The sequence below is a fragment of the Molossus molossus genome, unplaced genomic scaffold (genome assembly GCF_014108415.1).
Source record: "Molossus molossus isolate mMolMol1 unplaced genomic scaffold, mMolMol1.p scaffold_m16_p_22, whole genome shotgun sequence".
Classification (NCBI taxonomy): Eukaryota; Metazoa; Chordata; class Mammalia; order Chiroptera; family Molossidae; genus Molossus; species Molossus molossus.
This window is the reverse complement of record NW_023425358.1, coordinates 26,109,952-26,123,765: the sequence shown is the minus strand read 5'-3', so window position 1 is coordinate 26,123,765 and position 13,814 is coordinate 26,109,952. Positions and strand designations below refer to the sequence as shown.

General features: G+C 59.7%; 1 protein-coding gene across 3 annotated transcripts in view; it reads right to left on the bottom strand.

Moving 5' to 3' along the window:
- Positions 1-3,205: 3,205 nt before the first annotated feature.
- Positions 3,206-13,814, bottom strand: part of ACACB (acetyl-CoA carboxylase beta) — a 102,353-nt gene continuing 91,744 nt past the window's right edge. For all 3 annotated transcript variants that reach the window (XM_036276378.1, XM_036276379.1, XM_036276380.1), the window contains 9 exons: positions 12,697-12,793; positions 11,051-11,147; positions 10,400-10,535; positions 8,925-9,102; positions 8,077-8,189; positions 7,654-7,808; positions 6,879-7,049; positions 6,646-6,782; positions 3,206-4,663 (listed from right to left, as the gene is read on the bottom strand). In XM_036276378.1, coding sequence (XP_036132271.1) covers positions 4,537-4,663; positions 6,646-6,782; positions 6,879-7,049; positions 7,654-7,808; positions 8,077-8,189; positions 8,925-9,102; positions 10,400-10,535; positions 11,051-11,147; positions 12,697-12,793 — 1,211 coding nt within the window. In that variant the 3' untranslated portion in view covers positions 3,206-4,536. The remainder of the gene's footprint in view (positions 4,664-6,645; positions 6,783-6,878; positions 7,050-7,653; positions 7,809-8,076; positions 8,190-8,924; positions 9,103-10,399; positions 10,536-11,050; positions 11,148-12,696; positions 12,794-13,814) is intronic.

Here is a 13,814-nt window from a genome sequence, read left to right as displayed (position 1 = left end):
TGGGGCCAGGTCTGCGGAGTCAAGGCAGACACGCCAAGGTCACAGTCCCAGGCGGGGACCGTGCTGACACCAGGGGGCAGGGAGAGGCAGGAGGAACAAGCTTCACTGAGGTTCTCTCGGGAGCCGGGCAACGCACAGGAGACACACACATCGCCTCGTGTGCACCGACTTCCACACGCATCAGGCCGCCTCTCCCTGCAACAGCTCAACCGCCCACACGGTGCGGGTCGGTCCCATTTCCCAGAGAAAACAGGCTCAGAGATGGCGGCCATGCAGCCTTCCCTCCCGCTCCAGAGAAATCATCCACATACTAACAACAAAAGTAATCATGCATGGCTTACTCCATGCTACACACATCACATGTGTCACCTACGCCCCCTGGGCAAAGCTGTTATTAACCCCTGTGGTGGGCAGAGTAATGGCCCCCAACCTGGCCACATCCTAATGCCCAGAACCTGCAGCCGAGTTGTCTATGGGGCACTAAGTGTGCTAGTCGGCTGCCGTTGAGGTAGGGAGAGAGTTCCGGGTTCCCCAGGTGAGCCCAGTGTAACACGGATCCTTATCAATAAAAGGGAGGCAGGAAGGTCAGGATCGGCCCTGAAGGTGGAATGGGGCCGCTAGAAGCTGGAAAAAGAAAACCCAAAAGCAACCAACCAAACAAAAAGAGCTAACGAATCCTCGCAGGCGTGGGGGACATCCGGCCAGCGGGTTGTATAAGGGCCGCGACATCCAGACCAGCTGACGTCACAGCCTCACCAAATGCGCTGAGCAAACAGAGCAGGCCGGCTTCTAAGGTGGTGGTTTTGTATGGCCCTCCAATGATGCCCCAAACCTCCAAATGGCCCTTGGCGGGAAGAGGGTGCCCCACCCCTGCTAGAGCCTCTGCAATGACCACAGCCTGCCAGCAGCGACGTGAGCCCCGCGAGCCCCCTTCTAGACCCCTGGCCTCCAGGACTGGGGACCAATGTGTGGTTTCTAAGCCACTATGTTCATGCAATTGTGATGGCAGCCACAGGACACAAACAGGGGCCCTCTTCCCACCTGTGATGGGTGGCAGAGCTGGGGGTCCAAGGACGCTGCCTTCCCACCTCAGAGGGCCCGCCGGCGGGGCTGCTTGCTGGTCTAAGGGAGCCAAGCCCCGAGTGAGCCTGCCGGGATCCAAGCCCGGGTCTGCGATCTGCCGTCTTCCGCGGCTGCCGCGTTGGCTCAGTAACGCCGGTCAGGGAAAGGGTGGACGCTACGGTCCCAAGTAGGGCTCGAGGTACTGGATCTCAGGGCATCCACGCCAGAAGCAGTACCCCGAAGAGGGGGGGTGGGCCCGCACTGCTTGGGTGCATAGAGCCTTTCCCGTGCCTGGGGATCACTGGGGAAGACTTTCTGGGGTCTGAGTGACCCTAGTTTCCTTCTCTATCACAGTGGTCCTGAAAGATTGCTCTGTCCCTGAAAGAACCAGGACCTTAAAATGCAACCGACCCTGGGCACTTGCAGGTGTAACGCTGTTCTGACTAGTCGTGACCCTCGAGGCCCCCTGTGGTTAACCACGTACAATTTCTACCTGCTGGGGACACTGGGTGTCAGCTCTGGAGGGCAGGAGGGGGCTGACCCGCCGTGGTGCCCCTCACACGGTGCGTGGCACACGGGACGTGCTCGATAGAGCTGGTGAAATACTCGGCTGGGTCCCTCGCTGGCCACTTCATCTCCGCTCAGCTCTGGGGTCCCCGCTGTACTCGGGTGCAGAAGAGCTCAGGACGTGACTCAGAGAGGAAAGCTTGTTTTGAAATGCAAGATAACCCTAGAGAAGCGTACGGATGTCTGCAATCTGCTCTGATGGGTCAAAGAAGATGGACGGACAGAGGGGGGGATGGATGGACGGACAGAGGGGGGGATGGATGGACGGACAGAGAGGGGGCAGAGCAAAGACAGAACCCATCAGTGGTCGCGGGCAGCGGTGGGGACTGACTGGGTGGGTGCGGTAAGTCATTCCACTCTTTGGTGTTTAGAAAATGTTCATAATTCAGTGTCAGGAAAACAGTGACCCTGGAATAAAAGGCCAACTGCCTTTTGGAGCCGAGGAAGAGAATTGGGGGGTCTGGGGGGCAGAAAAGGATGAAGGAGGGGAGGACCAAGCGGGGGTGTGCCACGTTTGGGAGCACCTCACATTCATGATCTGGACAAGCCGTAGGTGCAAGAACACGGGGTTCATCTGAGTGGTTTAGGGCACTCCAGAGTCTGCGTATCCAGGGAGGGAGAGACTTCAGTGACATGAGGGCAGCTGCCCAGCCCCTGGCATGAGGCCTGGCAAGAAGCGTGAGGTTCTGCGGAGGATCTGAGTGACGCTGGCTGAACTAGCCAGGAGGGAGGAGCGGAGCCTCTAGGTGCTCTTCTCGGGGTTCAGAGCAGAACCCCTGCAAAGGCTCAGGATTTATGGAAAGGGAGCAGCACAGCAAGACTGAATCTGGGTCAGCCTGAGAGCTTGGCCCTCCTCTTACCAGCTGTGTGCCCTCGGACAAGTCTGTTCCCCTCTGAGCCAAGGTTTTTCTGTCAATGAAAATGAGGACACAGGGCAGCATGCACCTCGGTGGCTCACGAGGACTGCAGGGGACGGGTGCCCAGTGGCCAGGACACAGGGCGGCACACGCCTCAGAGGCTCCTGAGCACTGCAGGGGACGGGTGCCCAGAGGCCAGGACACAGGGCGGCACACGCCTCAGAGGCTCCTGAGCACTGCAGGGGACGGGTGCCCAGAGGCAGCACCCTGAGCGTTCGGCTCGGACCTGAGCTGCTCACCAAGGCCTCAGTCCATGCTCAGCAGCCTCATTCATCCTCCTTCCCTTTCCTGGAGGCCACCTGCTAAGCTCCCCTGAGGGAGGCGAGTCGCCCGTCAGGGAAGGGACCGTCAGCCGACTGCCAAGGGGCTGAACCCAGCAGCTTGTCCATGTTTGTGACCAAGCTGCAGAGACGAAGGAGCCCGCGGCGGCCTCTGGGGAGGGAGTGGAACCCCAGCTGTCTGAGGGGGTCGCTGCACATCTCCGCTGTAGCAGGAGGATGGCGAGCTCGGGGAATCGCCCAGGGAGGCGGCCGCCTTTTCCCACCCAGAGACTAAGTCAAGGCCAAAGTGCTTCCTTTAAAAAATAATTTATTCCACACATCTGAGGGCAGGTTCCTCTGCCCCTGCTCCCGGTAGCAGCTAGTCATCGACTGGTCTTTCCCTCGGGAGCCAGGGGCGTCCCCCGCACAGAAAACATTCGGTTCCCCAAGCAGCATGGATCCCCCTCCCTAGCCTTGGGATGGGACAACGGATAATTCGCCTGTCTCCCACCCCTCACTGCCCCCTCGCCAGGGATGTCATTAGCTGATGACCAGACTATTTGTTGTTGTTGAACTATGACAGCCTCAAGCATCTGGCTTGCGGGGCTCCCTGGGCAGCCATTGTCCTCCGAACTGGCCAGGCACAACGCTGGGTGTTCTCAGACACTGCCCATCACCGCGGTGGGGGTGGCCAACCCCCTCAGGGCCGGCGCCACCGACGGAGGGGGCGGGAGGGGCAGGCCCAACGCTGTGTGGCCTTCAGAGCCGGGTGCTGGTGTGCGTGTCGAAAAGGCCTCCCTGAGCAAATCGGCGTGGTCCTTGTGGTCCAGTCCCTGGAAACCCACAGCTCTGCCCCTCGGGCTGGATCCCGCCAGGGACATCAAGGCGACAGATGAGAGGGTGGCGGTGACTCGAAGGGGCCTCCCGAGGTGGTGGCAGTCACGGCGGTGATGCTGGTGCGCAGGCTGGGCTGTGAGTCTGGGCAGGGCTGCCCTCCACCTCTGCAGTCCCGACGGGGCAGGAGGGTGCAGGGCTGGCTGGCCCTGTGGTGGGAGAGGGGCCAGTCCGTGTCCGCAGAGGGAGGGGGGGCAGAGGGCTGCGGCCACACAGCAGACATCTCTGCAGCCCCTCGAAGCACCGCTGCAGGAGCACGGAGCGAGGCTGCCCACGGGACACCCCGCCACCCACCGGGCACAACTGAGGAACAGGATTCCGTTTTATTCTTTAATAAAAATCACTGGCACCCTTTCTGGGTGTCTCGATAGTCTCCAAATAGCATTGTTACAAAAATAGGTTTCTCTTCATCTCTCTTCATTTCCTTCCTTGGCCTCTTTGTTCTGCTTAAGTATACAAGATGCTTACAGCAAGAGCTGGTCTCAGAGTAAGAAATAAATAAAAGATTCCATGATCTGGTATAAAAAGGACACCTGGACCCTGCACACCGGGCACTGGAAGGAGAAGGGAACTCGGGCTTGGGTTCAATTCGATTCAGCGATGCAGCAAGTGTCTTCAGAGACAAAACTTCTCGACAACAGCGAGGCGGCTCTTTCTGCCTGGAAGGGGGCGCTCCTGAGCGGCTTGTTGGGACAGGAGTGAGTTGGGAGCCAGCAGCCCTACAAAAATGCCCAGGGGTTTTTTTTAAACGCAAACCCAAGGTCCTGGTGAGGGCCTGCAGCCGGTGGTGCGCGTGGTCTCTCCAGCCCGTGTGCTGCGAGTGGCCGGGGCGGGGCTCAGGTGGAGGCGGGACTGTCCATGGTGGACAGGAGGTGAGCCACTTGAGCCCGCTCGGCCGGGCCGATGTGCTGGCTCATGTACATGATGCAGTCCACGGCCACCTCGGGGTTCTCCTGCACCAGGCTGCGGGGACAGGAGGGAGGGCTGGAGTCACTGCCGCTGTTAGTGCCAGGGGCCCCCGGGCAGCCCGCAGACAGAAGCTCTGCAGGGCCATGTCACCCTCCCGGGGGGACAGCAACCCGGGGCTCCTGAACCTCCCCCTGCTGTGGTCACCATGGGGGGGGGCAGCAACCCGGGGCTCCTGAACCTCTCCCTGCTGTGGTCACCATGGGGGGGACAGCAACCCGGGGCTCCTGAACCTCCCCCTGCTGTGGTCACCATGGGGGGGGCAGCAACCCGGGGCTCCTGAACCTCCCCCTGCTGTGGTCACCATGGGGGGGGCAGCAACCTAGGGCTCCTGAACCTCCCCCTGCTGTGGTCACCATGGGGGGGGACAGCAACCCGGGGCTCCTGAACCTCTCCCTGCTGTGGTCACCATGGGGGGGACAGCAACCCGGGGCTCCTGAACCTCCCCCTGCTGTGGTCACCATGGGGGGGACAGCAACCCGGGGCTCCTGAACCTCCCCCTGCTGTGGTCACCATGGGGGGGGACAGCAACCCGGGGCTCCTGAACCTCCCCCTGCTGTGGTCACCATGGGGGGGGCAGCAACCCGGGGCTCCTGAACCTCCCCCTGCTGTGGTCACCATGGGGGGGGCAGCAACCCGGGGCTCCTGAACCTCCCCCTGCTGTGGTCACCATGGGGGGGACAGCAACCTAGGGCTCCTGAACCTCTCCCTGCTGTGGTCACCATGGGGGGGGACAGCAACCCGGGGCTCCTGAACCTCTCCCTGCTGTGGTCACCATGGGGGGGGACAGCAACCCGGGGCTCCTGAACCTCTCCCTGCTGTGGTCACCATGGAGGGGGACAGCAACCCGGGGCTCCTGAACCTCCCCCTGCTGTGGTCACCATGGGGGGGACAGCAACCTAGGGCTCCTGAACCTCCCCCTGCTGTGGTCACCATGGGGGGGGGCAGCAACCCGGGGCTCCTGAACCTCCCCCTGCTGTGGTCACCATGGGGGGGACAGCAACCTAGGGCTCCTGAACCTCTCCCTGCTGTGGTCACCATGGGGGGGACAGCAACCCGGGGCTCCTGAACCTCCCCCTGCTGTGGTCATCATGGGGGGGGACAGCAACCTAGGGCTCCTGAACCTCTCCCTGCTGTGGTCATCATGGGGGGGGACAGCAACCTAGGGCTCCTGAACCTCCCCCTGCTGTGGTCACCATGGGGGGGACAGCAACCCGGGGCTCCTGAACCTCTCCCTGCTGTGGTCATCATGGGGGGGGACAGCAACCTAGGGCTCCTGAACCTCTCCCTGCTGTGGTCACCATGGGGGGGACAGCAACCCGGGGCTCCTGAACCTCTCCCTGCTGTGGTCACCATGGGGGGGACAGCAACCCGGGGCTCCTGAACCTCCCCCTGCTGTGGTCACCATGGGGGGGGGACAGCAACCCGGGGCTCCTGAACCTCTCCCTGCTGTGGTCACCATGGGGGGGGACAGCAACCCGGGGCTCCTGAACCTCTCCCTGCTGTGGTCACCATGGGGGGGGACAGCAACCCGGGGCTCCTGAACCTCCCCCTGCTGTGGTCACCATGGGGGGGGCAGGCCCATGGGTGACAGAGAATATGGCCTGGGGATCAGATTGGCTCGAGGAATACAGTGGACCTCATTCGTCACTAGTGGTGTGACCTGCGACCTGAATTTCAGCTTCATGCCCCAGACGGAGTCCCAGGTGATCTACTACCTTCCCGGGGACCCCATGGGAACTGGGGGAGCAAATCGTCTAGAAAGGCAGATACCCAATGGGAGCAGCAGCCCAAGGCCTACCGGTTCAGAATATGGGTCCTTTAGCTGCACACCCCGCACAGCATCCCCAGGGCTCTTTGCTGGGGGGCCGGGCCCAGGGCTGTGCTGGGGACCCTGCAGTGTGGTGGACTCCAGTGGCCGCTCCGAGGACCGGCGGCGGGAGGCCGACCCTGCTCCGCACGCTGGGCGGCCCACTCACCCTCGGATGGTCTTGAGGACAGAGTCGCGCTTCAGGCACTTGATGTTCTCGCCGATGGTGGAGCGCAGGCCGTCCCCCACCTGCCAGTGCTGCTCCAGCCACTGCACCACCATCTGGTTGTTGTCCCACAGGTAGGCCTGGGGGGGGGGGGAGGCTGCCTCAGCGAGGGCCCGGGCGGTGCAGGCCCACCCTCTGCACCCTGGCGCCCACCCCCTGCGGCTCCAGCCCCGCACCTTGACGGCGCCCTCCGTCTCCACGAACCAGCGGCGCAGCATGGACTGGATGTGCACGTGGTTCAGCTCGCCGCTGACCCGCAGGATCTCCTGCTTGACCTGGTCCTCCAGCAGGAGGCGGCGCAGGCGCCAGTACAGGAAGGTTCGTGAGGTCTTCCACTCCAGGATGTCCTGCCGACAAGCCCCCGGCCTGAGTCCCCAGAAAGGGCAGGAGCACACACGGGGCGCTGCCGGGCTGAGCCCTGCAGCGGGAGCAGGCTCTGTGACCGTACCCATTTGACAGGACAGGAAGCTGAGGCTTGGGGAGGTGAAGGCACCTACTGGGAAAGTGGCAGAGCCAGGACTCTAGACTGGCTTTCCAGAGGCACGGAGGGCTTAGCACGGGACATGGGGGTCAGGTGACTACAGGATGTCCCCTTGAGGGGAGGGCAGTGGGGCAGGGGTTGTGATGGTCAGTGGCGGGTGAACTCAGGGCAACAAACAATACTTCCCAAACCTTGCTCAGTAGTTAGACACAGAGGTCAGACTGGTGGTTCCCAAACCCTGATGCCTTATTGAAATCTCTTGTGGATTTGAAAAAACAACAACTGATGCCTGGCTCCCACTCCAGAAATTCTCATTTCCTAGGTCTGGAGAGCCACCTGGGCACTGGGATTTTTTGAAGCTCCCAAGGTGATTCTAACATGCAGGGTTTGAGCCCAAACTCTTCCGTGTGTTGGAAGCCATGTGACCTTAGGATGGGCCATTCCCACGGCCCGAGGCTGCAGGCTCTTACAGAGATGACGCCCTTCTCCAGCATCCTGCCGGGCGTGTCGTGGAGGTCGGCGAACTGCACCGCCACCTGGTGGTAGATGGGCAGCAGCAGGTCCTCCCGGGCCTTCAGCCGGCCCTCCAGGTCCTTGCGCTCCTTGTCAGAGAGATCAGACTTTCCTGCGGCCAAGGGCACAAACCAGAGTTTACAGGGCAGTTAACTCTGCTAGCACCCCCAAAGCAAGCTGCCGGTGCAGTGTCAGAAATACACCCACAGTTGCGAGATGGGGCTGACTTGCTACTTGTGAACATTTAAAATAGCTCACAACTTCGTAGCTGGGTTTTGGTATGTCTTCACTTTGTTTTTCCCGTCCGAGCACCCTCCAACAACGAAATGGGCTGGGCCTCTCCTGACCTCCGAGGGGTGGTGCATTTTGGACCCTCTCACCTAATTGTTCCACGAGCTTCTTGTAAGCTGGGTCGATCCTCCTCATGGTCTTTATCAGATCTTTCTTTCGGAACTTAATCTCCACTGTTCCCTCTGGCTCCAGAACACCCCCCCTGAAAAAAGAAGCGGTATGGGTGAGGTGTGAGGGGTCCCGCAGCAAGCGACAGCCAGCCAGGAGACATGGGGGTTGAGGCCAGAGAACCAGGGAGTCTGGGTATCGGTTCTTAGCTCTTTCACTGACTCACTACGTGACCTTGGGCAACTCACTTTCCCTCTCTGGTCATTTGCTTCTATATCCAGAGAATAAGGGACTGAGCCAACTCTAAAATACAGTTTCCTGAACTCTAGGAGGCCCCCTCAGCTCTAAGAATGGACGACTTTCTCCAGCACAGCATAACCTTTCCACTGCTTGGCCACTAGGAGTCACTGTGCTAGGCCCTGGGCTATAAAATGGGATAAAATACAGCCCCTACAGGAAGTCATAGCTTCAGGAGACTCGGAGTATAGAGAGAACTAGATGAACGGTTACGTTTCCCTTTTCATCCTGGCTGCCAGGAAGCTCAGGTGCTTTGGTCTTTCCTTACTTGATCGCACACTTCCTTGGGAAGCAGATGAGTAGAAGATGTGGAAGAACAGACAATTCCTCCACCACCTCTGAGCTTCAGCCACTTGCTCTTCTGAGAAAATCCAACTGAACACTGGATGCTAGTTTCAGGGAACACTGGAAGCTTGCCATCCTTCAGAAACTCAGAGCACCCCGAGATCCCCAGCCAGTGGCCCCCAGGTGACGGGGCCTCAGGTCTGGTAGTGAGAACAAGGCTAAGCCAGGTTGAGGGCGACACACGCACCTGCTCTCTTTGTCTGCGTACAATTCTATGCACAGGGGGTTGATGGTGGGGTCCAGGACCACCCAGGAGCCTCCCCGCAGCTCCGCGTAGGGCGGGATGTAGATGAGGATGGGCTGTTTGTACTGCCTGAGGCTGTCAACGATGTAAGCTCCGAACTTCAGCACCTGGTCATACATGTCTAAAAAGCAAAGCAACTGCCCAGTGAGATGACGTCGGGCCCTGGCACTTGTCCACAGGCAAAGCCTTCGCTGTCCTGGGGGTTCTGGGAAAGCGTGCTTAGCCGGGATGCTTCCTGGCGCCATGAAAAGAGCACGGGGCTGAGGTAGGAGCCGGCCCAGGCAGATGGCTCGACCGTCTGTTTTATAACAGGGAGCTAAGTGTCCGTGTGACCTTGGGAAAGTCACTCTCCCTGCCTGGGCCTCCATGCCCCCATCCAGAGAGGGAAGTGGAGAGCAACCGATCCTGAGATCCCTTCTGGCTCCGACTCCGCCCACTACCCTGTGCCCACCACCCTGTGCCACCGTTCCTGGCACACAGAACCTCGCAGCCCCTTCCTCCTGCCCAGAGGCAACATGGCTCTTATTTCCCAAGGGCCACCAACGTGTGTCCCTCCAAGTGCCAAGCACCCTACATGGTAACAATAATGCAATAATAAAATCAACCATAGCCACGTGCCAGAGATCGGCTCATTGAATCCTTACCTTATCCCCCTTCACAGAGGTGGAAACTGAGGCTCAGAGAAGTCACCCAGCTAGCAAGGACTCATACCAGGTCTGCCCACCTCCCAGGCCAGCTTTCCTGAACACCCCGCTGACAGCCACTGTATCTTGAGACATGATTGGAGACTTAAAAAGCTCTCTTACAGCCCTGGCCGATTTGGCTCAGCATCGGCCCACGGACCAATGAGCCACGGGTTCAATTCCGGTCAAGGGCACGTACCTCGGTTGCAGTACGTCCCCAGCCCTGGTCGGGGTTGTGCAGGAGGCAACCAGTCGATATGTCCCTCTCATAAGAATGTTTCTCTCTCTCCCTCCCTCCCACTCTATCTGAAGATAAATAGAAAAATATTTTCGGATGAGGATTAAAAAGAAATATGACAAAAAAAAAAAAAGGCTCTTACAACGGCCAGGTCATGGAGGCTCAGCAGCCCTTTGAAGAAGGCAGGACAGTCACACCTCCTCATCCTACCTAGTGGGGGTGGGGTGCTGACTGCCCAGGTCCCTTGACAGCTCCTGGGACTGCCCCCCCCCCAGCCCTGCCATTCATGGTGTGACCTCAGGCAAGCCACACCAGGAACCCTGTTTCTTATCTGTGAAATGGGCTGTCACCTGGACTGCTCCCGTCCTCAGGGTTGTGTGGGGGACTCAGCGAAGACGACAATGGGACCATACATGGGAAAAATGGCACCACTGCCCCAAGGGGCTGTCCTGGGTGCTGACGTGTAGCCTCAGGGCACCCACAGGGTGGTGCCTTACCTTTCGTGCCACCAGAGAAACCCCTCCAGTTGGCAAAGATGATCAGGGGCAGCTTCTCCTGGTTGAAATCCTTGATGACCTGGGCCGTCTTGTAGGCCGAGTCCGGGAACCACACCTGGCCCGCCTGCTGGATTATCTGGAACAGAGCCAGCTGCATGAGACTCCTCTGGGCTGGAGCGACCTCGGGACGTGGTTACAGGTGGGCAACCTGCCCAGCATCGGCACCACACCCGAACCAGGGTGCACAGGAAGGGCCCAAGGCTGGTCTCTCAGGGTCCTGCTGGGCCGGCACACTGCAGCCCAAATAGGTTCCTACGGCCCCTTTACAGGCTCAGAGGGGCCCTGAGCTAGTCAAGGCACAGAGTCGGATCCCAGGACCCGCCTCGCTCTGAGCGCCTTCCAGAGGCCCAACCTAGAAACATCCACAGGGACGGGGCGAGAGGAGGACGGACTCCGGGGGAACGGGTCATCCTCGCAGGGAGGAGGAAGGTGGGGTAAAACATTCTGCAGCCCGCAGAGCGCGCTGGGGAAATGGCACTGAGTCCCCAGGCCGGGTCTCCTCCGAGTCTGAGCTGGGAAGGCAGGTAGCGACCACCAGGACCCACTCCTGTCCTGAGCCGCTGAAACAGCAGCCCGGGCTCCCGCCCTCACCTTGGCCTCCGAGTCCAGGTTGGCGGGGTCTGCAGGCACCGCCACCTCCACCGTCCGCGTCTCCACAGCGATCACTCCGACAGGGATGCCCCCCAGCCTGCAAGGCGGAGCACAGGTGAGCCAGGTGCTGGGCGGCAGCCCAGGCAGATCAGGGGGCGGTGGGTCCCCAGCCCCAGCTGACATTCTGCGGGTGTTGTGGGAGTAGGTAGCAGCGCCCGGGGTGGAGGCAGGACAGCGCTGGGGTCACTGGCAGGTTCCTGTACTGGAAGGCAAAGCAGCAGGAGCCTCCCGAGTGGGCAGGCTGGGAAGGTCCCGTCAGTGCCCCTCGCAGGGCCACCATCGCGGGAGGGAGGACCAGGCCGTGTACGTCTGACGCAGCCAGAGCTTTCTGTGGCGATGGCCACGTTCCCGAGCTGGGCTGCCCAGCGCGGCGGCCACGAGCGCACGTGGCCACTGAGCACCGGGAAGGTAGCGAGCACACCAGAGGGACTGATGACCGTCCTCTTCACTTCAGTTCATTTCTACTTGAACTGTCGCGTGTGGCCAGCAGCTACCACACGGGACCGTGCAGGTCTGGGCGCCGGGTCGCAAAGGGGCTTCAGCTCAGGGATGCTGTGACAGCAGTAACTGTCACCACCGGACTGGGCCGCGCCCTGCTGTGTGTCACTGGACCCTCCGTCTTGTCGCCCAGCAACCCCGCGAGGCAGGTGCGGGGAGAGCAGCCTTCAAACAAAGGAAGGGCTTCCCGAAGGAAAAAGGACATTTCGTCTCAGGTTTTAAAAATGTTTTTAAAATGAAACACTTCTGGAGAAGCGACCGGTACCAATACTAGGCTTAGTATTTTAATATTTATGACCAGGAGGTAAATAAGAATAATCATAATCATGATCAATAGCAGCTGCTAACCACTAGGGAGCATTTACGATATTTTTAAAGTGCTTAACACACGTTATTGCTTCCAATCGCAGAACAATCTTTGGGGGTAGGATGATCATCCCCATTTTACAGGTGAGGATATGGCAGCCCAGAAAGGGTCAGCAACAGAGCAGGGGCTTGACCTTGGGGCCACCCAGAGCCTGGACTTGTAGAAACGACATGGTGCCAGGCATCTGAACGGTAGATCGTGAGGGTGCTGCCGAGGGCTCCATAAAGGAGTCACTCTCAGGCCACTGGAGTGACCTAAGACAACGATGGCTACACCGCTGAGGAGTGAGATGCTCAGCTCCGAAAGCAACCAAGCATAGCCTTTCACTAGCTATGGCTACAGCAGGATTCCTGCCCGTGGCCCTCCTGAAATGGAATACAGTGTGTCACTGCAGTTTCCTAGTGAGAGCTCCTAGGGCCACTTGAGTCCCAAAGCGGTCTGTGGCCCCCGTGGCTGGAGAACTCCCTCCCAGGGGTGGACGCCTGGGGCAAGATCCCAGCTCCCGGCATGAAGTTGGCTGAGATGCCTTCCAAAGCCACAGACAAATCTAGACTTCCTGAAGATGTTCACCATCCGGAAAACCATCCCCCAAATTAGTTTTTCTTTTGGAAAATCTTGAGGCCAAGAAAACAGCGTCCCTGGGGCCGCCTGTGCGCGTGCCTGGGCATCCCAGTGGCTGGCGAGGCCAGGTGTGTGCAGCCTGCCCCGCCCTCAGGGTTACCTTGCTCGTCCCGTCACCACGGTCTGGGCCCAGGGCGCCAGGATTTCCTTGAAGCTGCCCTGGTCGAAGAATCCACTCTGCCAGGACCCCTTCAGAGCTGTGGGCGGGAGGCAGAGGCCAGGCTGAGGGGCCAGGGGATGAGGACCCCGGACCCACGGGGGAGGGTGGACTGCTCTGCGGTTTCTCTAAGGATAACCTGACAGCCCAAACATTTTTCTCCCTGAAAAACCACACAGATCCCAACCCCTTGCAAGCCACCACCCACCCCGCCAAAAACAAAAACAGAGTTGCAAAAAAAGCACTAAGTCAGGAATTCGGTTCAAAGAGAACATCCACATCAATGCCCATCAATCCCATCAATGCCCATCAATGCCAACGCATGGACTCTGCTCACAGCCTCGGCCTTTCCTTCCCAAGCGGCGGACCTGATGGCCGTCAGAGGGTTCAGAAAGGGACCCTCTGCCCTGAAAACTCATCCGTGACCCCTGGCCTGCTGGCTGTAGCTTAAGAACCATTTAACGTCCCATTTAACAGAGAAGGTGTTCAGTTCCCCAGTGAGAGAGAGAGAATGTGATGATGCCAGCCACCTCCCTGGACAGGAAGCAGTGACTTGAATCCACACCACGGTGTACATGACTGCAGGCTGGGCACGAACAGCCAGGCAGCAGGGGGGTCTCAGGTTGCAAGTGTGGGGGGCTGGGCACCTGGGAACAGGTGGCCCAAACTCAATGTCGGCCTGAGGGCCGGCCCGCCCAGATGGGGAAGACCATCGGTAAGAAGTTGAACATTTTAAAATCAAGACAAACCCAGCCCCCTTGGTGCTCACAGGTGAGAAAGGCCAAGAGGAATGGAAAAGGGGGGAGCAAGCCCAGGCTGCCAACAGGTACCCCGCCTGCACCCCGCAGCGGGACGAGCGGCTGGTTTCTAAGGTGCAGCCTGTGAAATTCTAGACTCGGGATGATGGTCACAGGGAGCTCAGCTTTCCTGTCTGTTCTGGGTGCTCAGCATGTAATCACATACCTGCAGGGGACAGAGCTGCTGCTTTCGGACAGGGAGACTGCGTGTGTGCAAGTGCATGTGTTAACACGAGTACATGAGAATCTGCACACGTGTGCGTG